Here is a 16,753-nt window from a genome sequence, read left to right as displayed (position 1 = left end):
TCATGATCTCAAACTTAATTTTCTCATGATCTCAAACTTACTTTTCTCATGATCTCAAACTTAATTTTCTCATGATCTCAAACTTACTTTTCTCATGATCTCAAACTTACTTTTCTCATGATCTCGTGATTGCGACTTAACAAAAGTTGTTTTCTCATGATTGCGACTTAATTTTCTCTTGAGCTTGACTTGCATTTCTTGTGATCTTGACTTACTTTTCTCGTGATCTCAACTTAATTTTCTCATGGTCTCAACATAATTTTCTCGTGATGTCAACTTAATTTTTCTGTGATCTCAACTTACTTTTCTCATGATCTCGAACTTACTTTTCTCATGATCTCGAACTTAATTTTCTCATGATCTCAAACTTACTTTTCTCATGATCTCGAACGTACTTTTCTCATGATCTCGAACTTAATTTTCTCATGATCTCGAACTTACTTTTCTCGTGATTGCGACTTAACAAAAGTTGTTTTGATCATGATTGCAACTTAATTTTCTCTTGAGCTTGACTTGCATTTCTTGTGATCTTGACTTACTTTTCTCGTGATCTCAACTTAATTTTCTCGTGATCTCGACTTAATTTTCTTATGTCGTAAAGTCCATCTCTACAGTGGGCAGTTGTTAAATTTATGATGGCGATGGCGAAGGTGTGAGATTTTCTTGTGATAAAATTATGTCGTGAAAAAACACCTTTTGTTATGTCGAGAAAATTAAGTTGAGATCACAAGAAAACAGCTTTTTGTTATGTGGAGATCACAAGAAAATTAAGTCGTGATCATGAGAAAACAAGAAAGAAAAAAAATAATGCATGTGGCCTCTTAGGGCTTCCATAGCTTTGCAGAAAGTCGGATATAGTTTTATATGAGTCATTCTCAGAACATGGTGACAAACCTGCCCCTTAAATTATTGGTCATTAAACATTTTTAAGAAGCCCCATGTACATAACAGACATCACTGAACAACATTATACTTTCCTAAGCAATTAATAAATGGTTTGAATCTTCACATTTCTTTTTCACAATTTCTTTGAAACTGCCATGTGCTGGAAAGCTTTTGCAGATTTATCATTTAATGTCACATGTGAAAAATAAATAGCCTATGAGGTCTATCAAACATGTAAATTAGCAGAATAAAATACATTTAAATAAAATAAATAATGTAAAAAGAACCTTTGTCCCTGCATTGTAATTGATGTTAATCATGTAACTGGTGTTAGCTATTTTAAAAAGTCATGTTTTGAAATCACAAAAAGTTGTGGATAAGTGCTTCCAGGGTCAAAGTTCAGAAGAATGAGTGACCTTTTCAACCAGCATCAATTAAGCTTCCTGTGTATGTGTGTGTGTGTGTGTGTGTGTGTGTGAGAGAGAGAGAGAGAGAGAGAGAGAGAGAAAGATTACCAGGGACAATACTTTCATTTCTTTAATTTCTGTACATTACCGTATAAGCTATTGGGAGAATAACGGAAAATCTATTTAGAACTCACTTACTGTGGACAGATAGGGTAAATTGAATTAGTTATAGCTAATGCAAATATAAGCTAACAATAAAGGTTGTAATAGACAAATAAGTCTTATCAATATTTTTATATTCTGATTTCAAAAACTGAAGCACTACAGCACAGGTTCCTGACCCTGGTCCTGGAGAACCCCCTGCCCTGCATATTTAGTGTTCTCCCAGCTCCTAACACACTTGATCCAGTTATTTAGCTTATTAAGAGCTCTTCCTGAGCTGAAGTGGTTGTGTTAAAGCAGGGCAAACTCTAAAATGTGAAGGACAAGGAGTACACCAGGATCAGAGTTAGGAAACTGTTATGCAGGAAAAGATATTCAAGATACAATTTACACTTTAATCAACAGGTTTGTGGTGTCCATGTTTTTTTTTAATTTGCAAATTCAAACATGTATTTGCAATTGCAGTTCCTGTGTGTGTGCGCCCATATTTTAAGACTTAATTCAAATTCAAATTAAAATGCAAATAATATTTAACAATTTTCAATGTCAAATGGAGTTTGCATTTGCTATTTATTTATTTATTCATTTATTTATTTATTTATTTTGGCAGCCATTGTCCATTGCTGGTTATGAAAATGCCTATCTGTGCACACACACACACACACACACACACACACAGAGGAAATGCAATTATAAATACATGTTTGAATTAGCAACTTCTAATTAGCATTTGAATTTGAATGAAGTCTGAAATATGCTTCCATATGACTAAATCCTGCATAAATAAATTAACACATACATGTATATTATCATTTTATTTAATTTTGCAAATAATCGTGTTGATGTTTTTTCATGTGGAAATAAATAATCAGGTCAATGCAATGCATCACTTTTCAGTGCAGTGCTTCTGTATGCTGATTTAGGTCCGTGTTTATTCATTAACCCATCTTCATTATCCTGGTCAGGGTTGGGGTGGATCCAGAGCCTATCTCAGGAACACTGGGCACTAGGTAGGAATACACACTGGATGTCATGGACGTCAGCCTATGCACTCACACATTCACACAGTCATTCACAACGAGGGGAGATTTAGACTCACCAGTCCGCCTAATGGCTGGCATGTTTTTGGGAAGTGGAAAGAAACTGGAGAACCCCGAGAAAAACCACAATGGCACAAGGAGAACATATGAAACTCCACACAGACCGTAAAATGAGTTGGGCAGGTCTGCAGCTAAATTGGAAATCATCTTTCTTTCTTTCTTTCTTTCTTATACATTTAAAATACAATTTTGTTCAGTATATAAATATTTTTAAATTCATTTTATCTTGATTTATATTGAATACTTCTGAAAATAGTACGTAAATATGAACTGTGAAAATGTTGATGAATGCATGTCACTAAATGTTTAAAGAAAAAAAAAAACACCTGTAAATTGCAGTTCTCTCTGTAGTGCACGGTGCAAAGAGTAGATGTGTTTATCTCATTAGAGAATCAGCCAAAGATCCACTAGAAATCTACTGGATCATGGATCACTTCCACAACCTTTATAACGGGTCATTAACACGAAACCGCAACTGAATCTGTTATTCATCTGCGTCCCTCTGCTGTGTCCTGTAAGTCTGCTGTCCATTTTCATTAACTAACACCACAGATCTGGACATTTTTCTAGTCAGGACGAAAGTGTGTGTGTGTGTGTGTGTGTGTGTGTGAAGGTATCGATCGTGTATCAGGTATAGGTTACTGTGTTCTGAGGTTCCTTCATATGGGTGCTTTTTGAAGGCGCAGTTTTGTTGTTGTTGTTGTTGTTGTTTTTGTCTTGTTATCTTTTCCAGCCAGCCTGTAAAATGACTGCGGTTAAACTGTTAAACCAGCCGCTCTTAGTGAAATCACGGTTAATCTACTTGTGATTAATCTATCCGCACATAAATTTCAAGGACGCGGCTTTTAGACACTTAGCGGTAATAAAGCGGAAAGTCAGCGTCCGCGCGCTCCTACACAAACATTCACACCCTAAGGAAAGTTTGGAAATGCTAGTCAGCCTACACGTCTTTGAACTGAGGGAGGAAACCCGTGTCCATATTATTTCAGCAGTAAAATGAAGTTAAATATGAATATGTTGGTGTCAGAGAAGGTGGCAATAGTTAATAGTTAATAATATTGATAGTTCATGGTTTATTTCTTACTTTAAGTAAGAATAGAAGACACGTTGTGATTAGAAAGCTGCTTTTTTATATTTAAGGGAAGAAACAACTGCTAAAAACTCATTTGAGAAGCACTGGAAGACAACAGTGATAAGTCATATGCATGAAGTTATTAATAGGTCATGAATGTAAAGTGTAACTAAGGCTGTTATTCCAGCCTCCTTGCAGTAATAATCTCCTCTTTGTTCCTCTGCTCTGTCTTTTAAGTCTGTTTGTATTTTCATTATCTAACACCACAGATCTGGAGATTTTTGTCAGACAGAAATGATGAGGAAAGTAAATTAAAAAGTATAAACATGTGGGTTATGTAATTTACATGAAATAACATTTCCAAAATAGTTTATTGCTGTGTTTTAACTAGAGCACTGTGTGTGTGCGTGCATACAGAGCTCACAGAGTTTATTTTAGTGCACTGTAAGGGGACACATCGGTAAGAGAGCCATGGTTTCACATAATTAAACTCACTGAACACAAAAAAAAAGAAAAAAAAAGAAAAGAAACAAACATTTACCAAGTGTGTGCATCTTGCATGGCAGAGCTACAGCTTTGTCCTTTGGCCCGGTTTGTACCTCAAGGCTCATTTAACAACTAATCCAAAATCCATCATGTTCAATAGCTGGGTAGATTTTAGAGTCAAATCGAATGTTCACTTAGAACTGGAGCAAAACCACCTCATACAAACCCATTGTAATAGGCCACATGTTGTTTTCAGTAGTCTTGGTCTATATGAAGACCCAGACTACTGTTGGGGCACAAGGCAGGGGACACCCTGGACTGGGGCCCAGCCCATCGCAGGGCACAATCACATACACGTTCACACACTATGGACAATTTGGAAATGCCAATCAGCCTACAATGCATGTCTTTGGACTGGGGGAGGAAACCCCCAGAGCACTGAGAGAGCATGCAAACTCCGCGCACACAGTGTAAAGGTGGGATTCGAACCCCCATCCCTGGAGCTGCGAGGCAAAGCCCCCTCCCCCCATTCTTCTTCTTCTTCTTATTATTACATGAAAAGAGATTGTATCCTACTGTAAGAATGTATACCATAATTACCACATATTGTCACATAAGCTTAGTATTTTTACAATTATTATTACTGTTATTCAAACAGACTTGCTTTGTATGACCTCCTAATAATAATAAAACACCAAAACCATATATCTATTTTATAGTACAAAATTTGAAGAGGACAGAAGCAAAGGCATTTAGGGCATTTCTGCTAGAGTTGTACCTTACAGATACATACACAACATTGCCAAAATATATAATTTCCCATTATACATTTATGACCCCTTTGCTGTTTTAATCATCTCCACTCTACTGGGAAGGCTTGGCATTAGTGGGCGTGACTACCTCTATTAAAGCAGAAGTTTTGGCAATTTGTTGTTCTGGAGAACTCAAGTATGTGTCTATGTTTTGCCAAGAAGAAAGGACTCCACCCATGACCTCAGAGAAGCAATTGTTACTGCTCATCAATCTGGGAAGGGTTATAAGGCCATCTCCAAACTATTTGAATATGAGAAGGATTGTTTACAAATGGCCTTCAAGACAGTTTCCACCCATGTTCAGACATTCACTGCACTGGCTGATTCAGAGTCAGATCCTACGCCCTACGTGCCACAACCTAAACAACCTGCTAAGTGTAAATATCTATGACCAAACGTTGATTTATAAACAGACTGTAGCCACATCTACTCGGAACTCTGGCTTCAGCTGTGTCCAGAACTGAATTAGCCACTAATCTATTCTGTCACATGTGCTACTGGCAATCTCCAAACAGGCCTGGCACCCTCAAATCGGCCATGACTGGACTGGATGTTGATGTGTAGCTCATTACATACACGTAAATCGACCCTGCAAAACCTACCACATATTCCAGGGTTGCTCTTTGGACCTGCAAGCAAAGAAGCTCTGGAGAGAAGAACATAGGTCTTCCAATGAGCAATGAGCATGTCAGGAAACTTACTAAATTTTACTAAATAAAAGTAAATAAATGTTAAATAAAGGTCTCCTAGCAGAATACTTCACCAATCAAAGATTAATCAAAGATTATATTATTTCTTTGTTATATAACACATTTTTAATCTGATTATTATTAGGCTTAGATTATGTGGATTGTCCACTGTACAAGACCCTGTGAATGAGCTGATATTGGAGCAATAACTTTTTAAAACATGCCCATTAATATAAACCCATCATTTATGTTATAGTTGTAAATATTCAAATCCATGCTGCTATAGAAAATTAATCAACAACTTCAAATTGGAGAATTCAACCACACTGTGGTATAATTATTGCAATACAATCTCAATTAAAAGACTATCATTTGGATTTGACGACATAGCAAATGCCATATGTGTGCAGCTTGGAATTCTATCACCCCAATGTAAAATGCCTTCCTGCATCCCTGTTCCTGAATGCATGAGCCCCTAGTACACAGACCTTGTATGATCTAAGGTAGAAAAATTTCTGCGCATACCCATCATCTGGATCCAGTGCACTGGCCAGGTCCTAAAGTACTAGCTTCCCCTGCAGCAGAAATTCTCCGTCTTTTTTGAAGGTGTATGGATGTCCATTGCAATGCATCACAGCTCTGTAGATGGTGTCTTGCTCTGGGCTTATAAACTTGTCACAGTCTTTCTGAATGGAACATGAACATGGTGCCTTCATTTGTCACCCTGCCCCAAAAGCCCAGCATAGGAACTCATTCTTGCTACTATGAAACAATGTGATCACTTTCTGGTTGTAAATGTCCAACAGATTACACAGTCATTTCATTTGAGACTATAATTTTCAGAATCTTAATAACTCCTAACTGTTTTTTTTTTCTAATTCCAGTTCCTCCATTTTCCTCTTCTACTATGGGTGTGGCAGACGAACTGTGCAATGAGCTGTTCCGTTGGATTGAACAGCAGGAGCAATGTGCAGATCATCTCATGGCTTTGGCAACTGAGCTGGAGGAGATGAGGGAGGTGATGACTACAGGCCAGTTGGTGGGAAACACAGCAACTGTGCTTGGGTCTGCCACCCTAGTTGGAACAGGCATTGCAACATTGCTGACTGGAGGCCTGGCTGCACCCTTGCTGGTAGCGGCAGCTGGTATCACAGTCGGAGCGGGTACTGCAACTAGTCTTACACTTTCGCTTGTGGAGAAATGGAAATCCAGTAAAACAATGAAAAATGCAGAGAAGACTGCTGATCAAATCACACAGATTCAGAACAATATTGAAAGGCACCAGAAGAAACTCCAGAAGGAGTGTGAGAGTCAAGGCTTTAAAGAGTCATCCTCCGATGACCTGCAGTGTGAAATCACAGCGAGAATCCTGAGAGCCATGGCCAAACGGAGTGGTAGAGATCTGCCCCTCAGTCGCCTAAGGCACATCTTGAGAAGTGATGGCATGTATACTCATTACAGATATCCAGAGTTTAATCCAGACATTGCATTCTTCTGCACTGTCAGTTCTTTGCTAGCATTCCTTGGATATTCTGCCGTCTTTCTGAAAACAGCAGCAACAAAAGGACAAAAATATTATACTCCACTTTTTGTGACAACTACTGAAGGAATGGCTGCTCTTTCACTGAAAGCTGTGTTAAAGGGAACAGGCCAGGTACTTCTTCATAGATATAAACCACACACACACACATACACAAATATGTATATACTGTATATACAGTACAGTCACGGGGGGAAAACGTACACCCTCCTTCAATTCTGTGTTTTTCATCATCAGGGTCTAAATAACAATTGTGAGGTCCTCACCAACTTTTATAGACAAATAAATAATCAGATGACAACAAAAAACAATATGTAATATATGGAGTTCAATATGTAGTCATTTTTTCACCAAAAATAAACCAACATTCAGAAACCAGGTGGTTTTCACAGTCATTAAAAGAGTAATTAGCAGCCAGGTGTTACTATTGGCAAACTTTTGGCAGTTTGGTGTTCTAGAGCATTTGGGTGTGTATCTACATCACGCCAAGAAGAAAGGACATCAGCCATGACTTCAGAGAAGCAACTGTTGTCCCAACAATTTGAAATTCACCATTCTACAGTAAGAAGAATTGTTTAAAAATGGACAGATTTAAAGACATTTGCCAATCTTCCCAGGAGTAGGTGTCCCAGCAAATTCAGTCCAGGGGTGGTGGAGGGGTGATGATTTGGGCTTGTTTTGCAGACACAGGACCTGGGAAACTTGCAGTCATTGAGACTACGATGAACTCCACTTTATACAGGAATATTCTTGAGACAAATGTGAGGTCATCTGTCCAGCAGCTTAAGGTGGGTCGAAATTGGTCATGCCACAGGACAATGATCCCAAGCACAGCAGCAAATCAATGACTGAATGACTGAAGAAAAAAAAAAGTGGTGGAATGGCCAAGTCAATGTCCAGACCTCAACCCCATTGAGATGCTGCGATCTTATAATTTGTGCACAAATGTTTTTGTGCACAGATGAATGCTCTGAAACATCAATGAACTGAAGCCACGTTGTAAAGAAGAGTGGGCCAAAATTTCTCCAAAATGATGTGAGAGACTGATAAACTCTTAGAGAAAACATTTACTTCAAATAATTGTTGCTAAAGGTGGTTCTACATGTTACTGAATTATAGAGTGTACTTATTTTTTCCCCACATAGTTTCTTAATGTTGGTTTACTTTTTGGGAAAAATGACTACATAGTAACAAAATCAGTACACATGGCCAAAAGTATATGGATACCTGATCATCACACCCATATGAAACTCTTCCCCAAGCTCTTGCCACAAAGTAGGAAGCACACAATTGTATAGAATGTCTTTGTATGCTGTAACATTGCAATTTTTTTTTTACATTTTTTTTGCAAAAAAAGGGGCTCAAACTTGTTTCAGCATGACAATGCTCCTGTGTACAAAATAACGTCCATTAAGAAATTGAGTGGCATCCACAGAGCCCTGACTTCAATCTTTGGAACATTGTTGGGGTGAAATGGAAGACTGACTGTGCCACAGGCCTTCTTGCTCGTCCTCACTAATGCTTTTGTAGCTGAATGGACAAATCTCCATAGCTACATTCCAAAATCTAGGGGAAGGAGTGGATGTTATTATAACAATAAAAACGGGTCAAAATTTGTAATGAGATGCTCAACAAGCACATATGGGTGTGATGATTAGGTGTCCACAATTTTCTGGATATATATATATATAATTTCTTTGCAGGTCACAGGAGGAATCTTTGGGCTGATGTTCACAGTTCCTGATCTGATTAATAACTGTGAAGAACTGATTAAAAACAAACATCAGACTGAAGCTAGCACATTTCTGAAGACAAAAGCTAATGAAATCCGTGAGGCTGTGAAAAAATTAAAAAAGCAATTGAATGAATTACAGTAAGTACATAAGTGTTTCTCTGAACATTTTACGTAAATGGTATATTGAGTAAGCAACATGAGTAAGACTGCTTAATATAACACAATAATAATACAATAGATCTTGTATTTATGGCTCAGTGCTGGATTTCATCACCTCTAAATTTATCTTTCAGAGAGATGCTCAATCAAATCCCTGAAATGGAGTGTCACATTGATTTGGCTCAGGAGATGTTTGGATCTCAAATATACACACGAGGCTCCATTTGTATGGAGTATAAACAGACCCGAAAGCAGGACAGGAAGACACAGAGGTTTATTCTCCTATGCACAAAAGACATAGGAGTAACTGAGTATGGTTCCACAGGTAAAGACAAATCAGGTGACAACAAGAACAAAAGACAGAAGAAGAAGGCTACTTCAACTGAAGACAGGTACCTTAACCAGCAGAGCAAATCTGCTATTCAGAGGAAACCTGCTTTTCAGAGGAAACCACCACACAAGTCTAAATCAAAAGTAAAGGAATTTCAGTTCCGCCTTCCTAAAATAATGATGTCTAATGTGCGTTCTCTTCCAAACAAAGTAGAGGAGCTCAAAGAAATGATGGAAGATGTGGAAAACTTTAACTTCGATCTGATGTTCTTCACAGAGACATGGTTGAATAGGAACTCACCCAGTATTAGCTTGGAGGGATATACGTCTTTCCGGGTTGATCGTGATGCACGGCTTACTCAGAAAAGTAGAGGAGGGGGGCTGATAATGCTTGTGAATAAGGACTGGGCGACTGATGTGGAGGTGGAAAACATCATGATTACTCGAGATTATGAGTTAATGGTTGTGTCCGTTATACCACATGACCACCCTGAGGGTGCTCCACCACTTACCTTCATCCATGTGTATATCCCTCCAGGACCTAATATTACTCAAGCTGCCAATGAGATTGCTGGTTTTTACTATGATGTTCTGGAGAAGTATCCTGGTGGTCCTGTTTTCTTGTTGGGTGATTTCAACCAGTGTGACATCACTCATCTCTTGGACCTGGAGCAATATGTCACATGCCCAACCAGATGCAATAACACCCTGGATAAGTGCTATGGGAATGTGCCAGAGGCTTACAGATCTGAATGCAGTCCCCCGCTTGGCCGGTCAGACCACAATGTCATTCATTTGATTCCTAAAGACAAGTCGGATAAAAGTCACCCTTCCAAAGATGAGAAGTGTACGCATGACAATACCAAACCCAGAAAGCAATGAGAGGCTGCGCAACAGTTGTAGTTCTGTGTTGTTTTTATGTAGCACCATGGTCCTGGAGGAACGTTGTTTCGTTTCACTGTGTACTGTACTAGTATATGATAGCTTGTTTTGTTCTATAGATGTAGGTGGCATCTAACTGCTTTATTGAGTATAAAAAGTCATTGAGAAAGAAGAAGAGAGGATTATAGTGGGAACTGGTCTGAATAGTGGCACAACAATGAGGAACAACATGAGGAAAAAACATCTCATTTGAATGAAGAAAATTAAATGAAGGAAACTGTTGCTTGATATGCTTAAACTATGAGATTTAAAAAGAAGAAATGCTACCACCTTGCTAGTCTACAATTTTAATCAAACTAATAGCTTAGCTACTTATAGTAATACTACTAAAAGATATTTGATCACCGAAGTTTACCATTATCACCAAAAATCACCTGTAAATGTGTTGATTGCATTGCAAGGACCAGGACTCATCAAAACACAGAATGTGCATGGTGCAGTCTGGCTGTGAATGGTACCATTAATTATTCAATGAAGAGGAAAACAGGAGAGGATTCACAAGCTCTGGGGTGGAGGAAGTCCACTGAAGAATCCTCTGTAATCCAAGTGCAAGATAAAACATCCTGAGGCGAGGATGGAAACTGTTAACTTCAAGGAAATGCCTTATATACTAAATCCCCAGGAAGAATGGTTCAGTGGGTTCACTGTAAACCATTCGCCTTCCTGAACTCTCTCAATCTACTTTTATTTGATACTGATAAACACACACCAGTTAGTATCTAACTTTGAGTGCAACCCTAATCATAAACTGTAGCCTATTATGTAAACCATTGAGCGTATATATTTTACACTCTGTTAAGACTTCTAGTGGAACAGAGAGTAAAGTGTGTGTGTGTGTGTGTGTGTGTGTGTGTGTGTGTGTGTTGGGGGGGGGGGGGTGTTTAGGTAACAGTTAACTAATTTATAATCACTAAGCAATTTTTATGTAATCATGCATGCTACAGTATGTAGACTAATCATGTTAGGCCACAAGGCATTCAAAGAGAGTGAATAATGTCCTCAAATCTGTATAAAAGGACAAGTATATACAATAAATGCACTCAGAACATAAGAGTATCCTCTTCTTGTCCACTCACTAAACAGAGGGAAATATTTTCTTAGTGTTAGGAGTGATTACTGGTAAGATCAATTCAAAGTACAACTGCTTGCTACAAAAAATAATAGTTGGCTAGATATATGCACAATTTAATTTAGTTTATTACTATTACTGCTCTGATTATATGCTTATAATGTTATATAATTCTATACATTATATACAATTGTATACATATAATTAAATACAAAATTATAATAATTTTGTTATCAAAAGTTTAATGTAAAATTTGGGACAATAAATCAAACAATTAACATCATAACTGTCATGTAGCTGTAGAATATAAACATGTAGTTTAGGTGCTACATAGCAATTTTAGTTGTAATTTGTACCCAGAGGGGTTTTTATTTCCTTCAACTAGTGCAAAGTTGTTCGACAAACTGTGTGCAGATTACAAAGCCATCTTCTCCTCTTCTGAGTGTTTTAAATGACTGCTGTGGTACTGACAGTAGCTGTAGGACAATGAGTGGTGGCGGTGTAGATCGTGGCACTCAAAGTTCACCTAAGAGAACCGATTCAGAGAGCCCACTCCTTTGCGAACAGCACATCAGCTGAGTACTACACTGGGATATAACCTTAGCAAGCTGGGGTTTTTTGTTCTTTTGTGTTTTCTATTTTATCAAAATTTTAGTTCATTCTATTTTTCTGTTATTCAAATTGAGAAAACCACATAAAGAACAAAACATAAAACCAAGAGACACATATATGATGCAGTGGAATGTCAGAATATTCCCACAATGCAACTGGGCAGATTTTTATTAAAAAATAATCAGTTATTGTAGTAAATGATTACATATTTATTGTTACACATCTTGTTTTGCCTGTACAGCTGTTCAGAGGTGTTCTACCATATCTAACATAATCAAGAAGTGCTTTCACAATCAGCAGGATCAGTACTTTCCGTTTCCTTTCACCGCTTAGGGTAGTGATAATACAGTTGGACAGACACTCCTGAGCAGGTCTAAGCATCTGGATACTACAACTGGAAAATGTGTCCATGTTACAATATTATGGGACGGGACCTCAAGGAGAATCCACAGAGGCATAACCATATGTTGTGAAAGAGTGTAGCCATTTTGCTTCTCAGGTTTTTGGCGAGAAATGAGTGCTTTCAGTCATTACTCTAATGAGCCCAAGAAAAGAAAGAAAGAGAGAGAGATAGAGAGAGAGAGAGAGAGAGAGTATGACATGAATCTTGGAAGAAACACAGTGGCCCAATGAATCAAAGACTTGTCAACAAGTGTCAAGTAAAGCACATGAATTCGATTGTTAATCAATCACGTGTGATAACAGCACTGATACCACAGAAGTGGCTCAATGTAAATGCAAATGGTTACATTTTTTTTTGCTCCACATGTACTTATACTTTGCACTGTTGCACTTATACATGTACTTATACTTTGCACTGTTGCACTTATACATGTACTTATACTTTGCACTGATGCACTGGTTGAACTTTAACCCTGAAGCAGATGAACAAGATGTAATTGAAGCATTTTACCAGCAAATTACTTTAATAAACTTTACTGATACTAATTTCGATCCGTTACTACCTGGTGTTTATACATGCTCAGAAAACAATAGTTTGTACCTTGTCCCTTGAAGTGGTACCCTCCAGAGTAAATTTTTGATATCTTTCAATGGAAACATGCCTAGAGTGTACCTTTAAAAATAATTTAAAGTACATAAATGGTCAGTAATGAGTTTATAAACTAAAGCTTTAAAGGTACGCTACATACAGATAAAATATGTATACTAAAGGCACAAAAGGTGTATGCTTGAGGGTAGCTTCCCAGCAACAAGTAAGGGTACAGTTTAGTACAAAGCTACACCTTGGAGGTTCTGGTGTATCATATGTACTTAGGAGATTTTTTTTCTTTATCGTATTTCAACAATAATCAGCAATGAATCTCCTTTTTTTATACTAGCCATTATCTGTTTTGTTATACACTCTCAGAAAAACAGAACTAAACTATTTCTTTAATATCTATCTTTCACCTGGGTATTACAAAGTAGTTCCTACACCACTTTAAATTTTTTTATTCCAGATTTTCTAATTTAGGATCAAGTTACATGTGCGACTCACTGCGGTGGACTGACGTCTAATCCGGGGTGAATTCTCCCGCCTTGCGCCCAGCATTCACTGAGCTCCAGAACCACTGCAACCCTGACCAAGCTGATACTGAAGACTTACTGGGCAGCATGGAGCAGACATGTTTCAACCGTGCCATGCGAATAAATATCACAAATTTGCCCAACCCAGTGAGCAGTGCTGCCAGAGGCTATTGGAACTGTGGGGATAAGGCACTGTGGGGGCCCTCCTGGCATTTTTCCCTCTTTACTGCTGTTATTTTACCCAGACAGTAGCATAACTTTATAAAGAATCCGCCTTTATGAACCCCAAGACAACAACAAAGTATCACCAGGCATCAGATACCATAGTGTGTACAGCATATTCTCAAGGAGAATAAGGTCTCTAACAAAAGAAAAGGGAGGCCTCCTCAAGCTGTCCTGACAAAGCGACGACGAGGGCTTCAAAGCTATCTGCCACCAGATCCTGTTAGGAGAGACAACACTGACCACTGGCCCTTACAAGGAGTTGAGAAGGGAAGATGTAAGGTGCTTGGATGTAAAGGCATTGTGAGGACCGAGTGTTCAAAGTGTTCCGTCTTCCTCTGCATCACAAGTGAGAGGAACTGCTTCTTGGACTTTCACAAGGGGTGAAATGGGATTAAATTAGGAAATAGCATGGAGGGTTAAAATGAAATATGATTTAGATTGAAATGTATGATATGAAAAGATCCACAATGGAAATACAAATTGGTTATACGTGAATGTTTTTTAGAATTGTGACAAATTTCAGCATCTTTCTGGGTGGATATACCTATGCTATATTCATATTATAAATACCATACATTGTGATTAACAATTGAAAGAACACTAATTTTTGTTGTTATAATATTAAGTCATGAATTTCATTAAATAAAATGAAGACATGCATAATCTTTTGTCTGTAAAAGGTGTGTTTTCTAAGAAAAACAAGACATACTTTCCACCACTGCACATTGTTGCCATATGGCAACAATTTACAAACTACCCCCCTAAAAATATATTTTTTAATTTTTTTAATATATTTTTATTTCTTGAACTAATTCAAGTAATAAAAAGCCATAAAAACATTTTTTTTATGTAAATATAATAATTCATGCAGTAGAGGGTTAAGAGAGCACTACATCACCATGGCCTGACAGACAAGAAAGTTGCGCAAGAAAGAAACTAAATATTGAAGCAAAACCTCAAGACACCAGGCACAAAGTTGAAACTTGGTCACATCTGCGTCTTCCAGCAGGATAATTTAAAAGTATTGCGAGAAGCTTGTGAAAGGCTATCCCAATAGAATGATTCAAGCGATTGTATGGCAATGCCACCAAACATTAACAAAATGTATGTAAACTTCTAACCCACTGAAAATCTGAGATAGTAAATAAAAGTTGAAATAATCGGTCTCTTAGCTATTATTTGAAATTACCACTTAAAGAAATAAAGCCGATACATTAATGGACTTAATATAGGAAATGTTGTGACAGATTTAATTTGCCTACGTGTATGTAAACTTTTAGCCTCAACTCTAAGTACCTTTTGTTGGGTGATTCTGCTGATGATGCTGTTGGTCGAATGAGTAGGTGTTGCTGATGTGTCCTGTTTCTCATCATGAATAGGTGATTGTGTTGCTATGTTTAAAGTGCAGCCAGTGGGTAAGAGGGGCAGCAAGTCTTCCTGCCACCTCACTACTCCAGGGTCCCGGGTACAATCCTAAGCTACGGTGACTGTTTTGAGTTTCTGTGCATGTTCCCCCCATGTCCATGTGGGTTTCCTCCCACCTCTCAAAAACATGCCAGTAGGTTGATTGGCTACGCTAAATTGCCTGGCGTCCCATTCAGGGTGTATTCCTATCTCACGTCCAGTGTTCCCAGGATAGACTCCGGATCCACTGCAGCCTTGATCAGGATAAAAGGCTTACTGAAAGAGAGTGAGATGGGGAAGATATAAAAATATGCCAAAAAGTACTCTCATACTGACATTTTAGAGGGCATGTCATTAGGATATTTAACTTACAATTATCAGCATCAGTAGGCCTACTCTTCTTTTTCTATTGCTGAAAGATATTTTAATAATGCTCCCACATAGGCAAAAGAAAAGGACATGATGGTATTATGGTTTAATTAGTTTGATAACGAAAAAAAAAAAAATACAAACTGTAATTTAGAAGCATTTTAACTGATCTCTAGTCAGGGATTATACACAGGGCAATACCAAGATGCCTGTTTTCAGTTAGAAAATAACTGAAAAATTTCCCTAATCCAAACTGTAGAAGTATATACGTAGGCTTATATTATACAATGCGCCAATTATAGGATAACTGTAAGTGTTAGTGTTATATTCTGCATACTAAATGTAGTGGTGCCTCCCAAGGCTGTGTCCTGCTTTTCTGCATCTACACCCACGAGTGTGTGGCCACCCACAGCACCAACCCCATCATTAAATTTTCTGACGACACTGTGGTGGCCGTTCTCATCATGAATATGATGAGCAAGATCTAGCTCAATGGTGCCTGGCTAATAACCTTGCACTGAATGTCAGTAAGACCAAGGACATGGTGTACTTCAGGAGACAGCAGGTAGGAAACTACACCCCTCTTAACATCTTTGGTAAGGTGAATGGTATGGCAAGGTGACTGTTGTACTATCTCAGACAACTCTGAATCTAAGGTCTATGCCCACATTCAAAACATTCTATACCATTCATCCAAAGCCAGAATAACCTGCAGAGGGTGGTACGTTCAGTCGTCAAAATACTTCCCTCCCTGCAGAACAAACAAGTCTGATTCATGGAGGCCCCACCTCGCAACTTACTGAACTTAAAGGATCTGCTGCTAAAGTCTTGGTACCAGATTCCACAGCACACCTTCACAGGTCTTGTGGAGTCCATGCCTCGACTGGTCAGAGCTGTTTTGGTGGCACAAAGGGGACCTACATAATATTAGGCAGGTGGTTTTAATGTTAAGGCTGATCGGTATATACATATATGATATTAATACATAATATCATATATAACATGACATTAATGTGAATATACATGTAAACAGACTATCATTTTAATTAGGTTAGTTTCCACAGCCTTATATAGAGTAATTACAACATATCAAATGGGGTGAATGAAGTAAAAAAAATAAAAATAAAAATAAATAAATAAATCTTCTTAGCAGAGCCCTGGCTAAGGCGTTCACTGTACTTCATCAGTGTTACACAACAGTGCCCAGCAGCTCAGTTGTAAACATGCA

The 16,753-nt window shown here is 38.0% G+C and overlaps 1 protein-coding gene across 2 annotated transcripts; it reads left to right on the top strand.

The window, feature by feature from the left end:
- Positions 1-2,947: 2,947 nt before the first annotated feature.
- LOC113538624 (uncharacterized) lies at positions 2,948-11,503 on the top strand. 2 transcript variants are annotated; one of them, XM_026933830.3, is made up of 4 exons: positions 2,948-3,068; positions 6,498-7,267; positions 8,857-9,026; positions 9,182-11,503. In XM_026933830.3, the coding sequence occupies exons 2-4, from the start codon at positions 6,521-6,523 to the stop codon at positions 10,257-10,259; spliced, it is 1,995 nt and encodes a 664-aa protein (XP_026789631.1). In that variant the 5' UTR covers positions 2,948-3,068; positions 6,498-6,520; the 3' UTR covers positions 10,260-11,503. The 2 variants fall into 2 exon arrangements, with proteins under 2 accessions (XP_026789631.1, XP_053093599.1); XM_053237624.1 differs by lacking the exon at positions 2,948-3,068 and adding an exon at positions 3,470-3,545.
- The last annotated feature ends 5,250 nt before the right edge of the window (positions 11,504-16,753 follow it).

This window comes from Pangasianodon hypophthalmus, chromosome 10, assembly GCF_027358585.1.
Source record: "Pangasianodon hypophthalmus isolate fPanHyp1 chromosome 10, fPanHyp1.pri, whole genome shotgun sequence".
NCBI lineage: Eukaryota > Metazoa > Chordata > Actinopteri > Siluriformes > Pangasiidae > Pangasianodon > Pangasianodon hypophthalmus.
Note: the sequence above shows the minus strand (reverse complement) of the source record. Positions and strands in the feature narration are given on the sequence as shown.

What these genes read in the sequence shown, in the direction of transcription:
- LOC113538624 (XM_026933830.3), top strand. Translation starts at nt 6,521, where the DNA reads ATGGGTGTGGCAGACGAACTGTGCAATGAGCTGTTCCGTTGGATTGAA. An exon ending in TGTTAAAGGGAACAGGCCAG is followed by an intron (nt 7,268 to 8,856) that starts GTACTTCTTCAT and finishes ATTTCTTTGCAG; the next exon opens with GTCACAGGAGGAATCTTTGG. An exon ending in AAGCAATTGAATGAATTACA is followed by an intron (nt 9,027 to 9,181) that starts GTAAGTACATAA and finishes TTTATCTTTCAG; the next exon opens with AGAGATGCTCAATCAAATCC.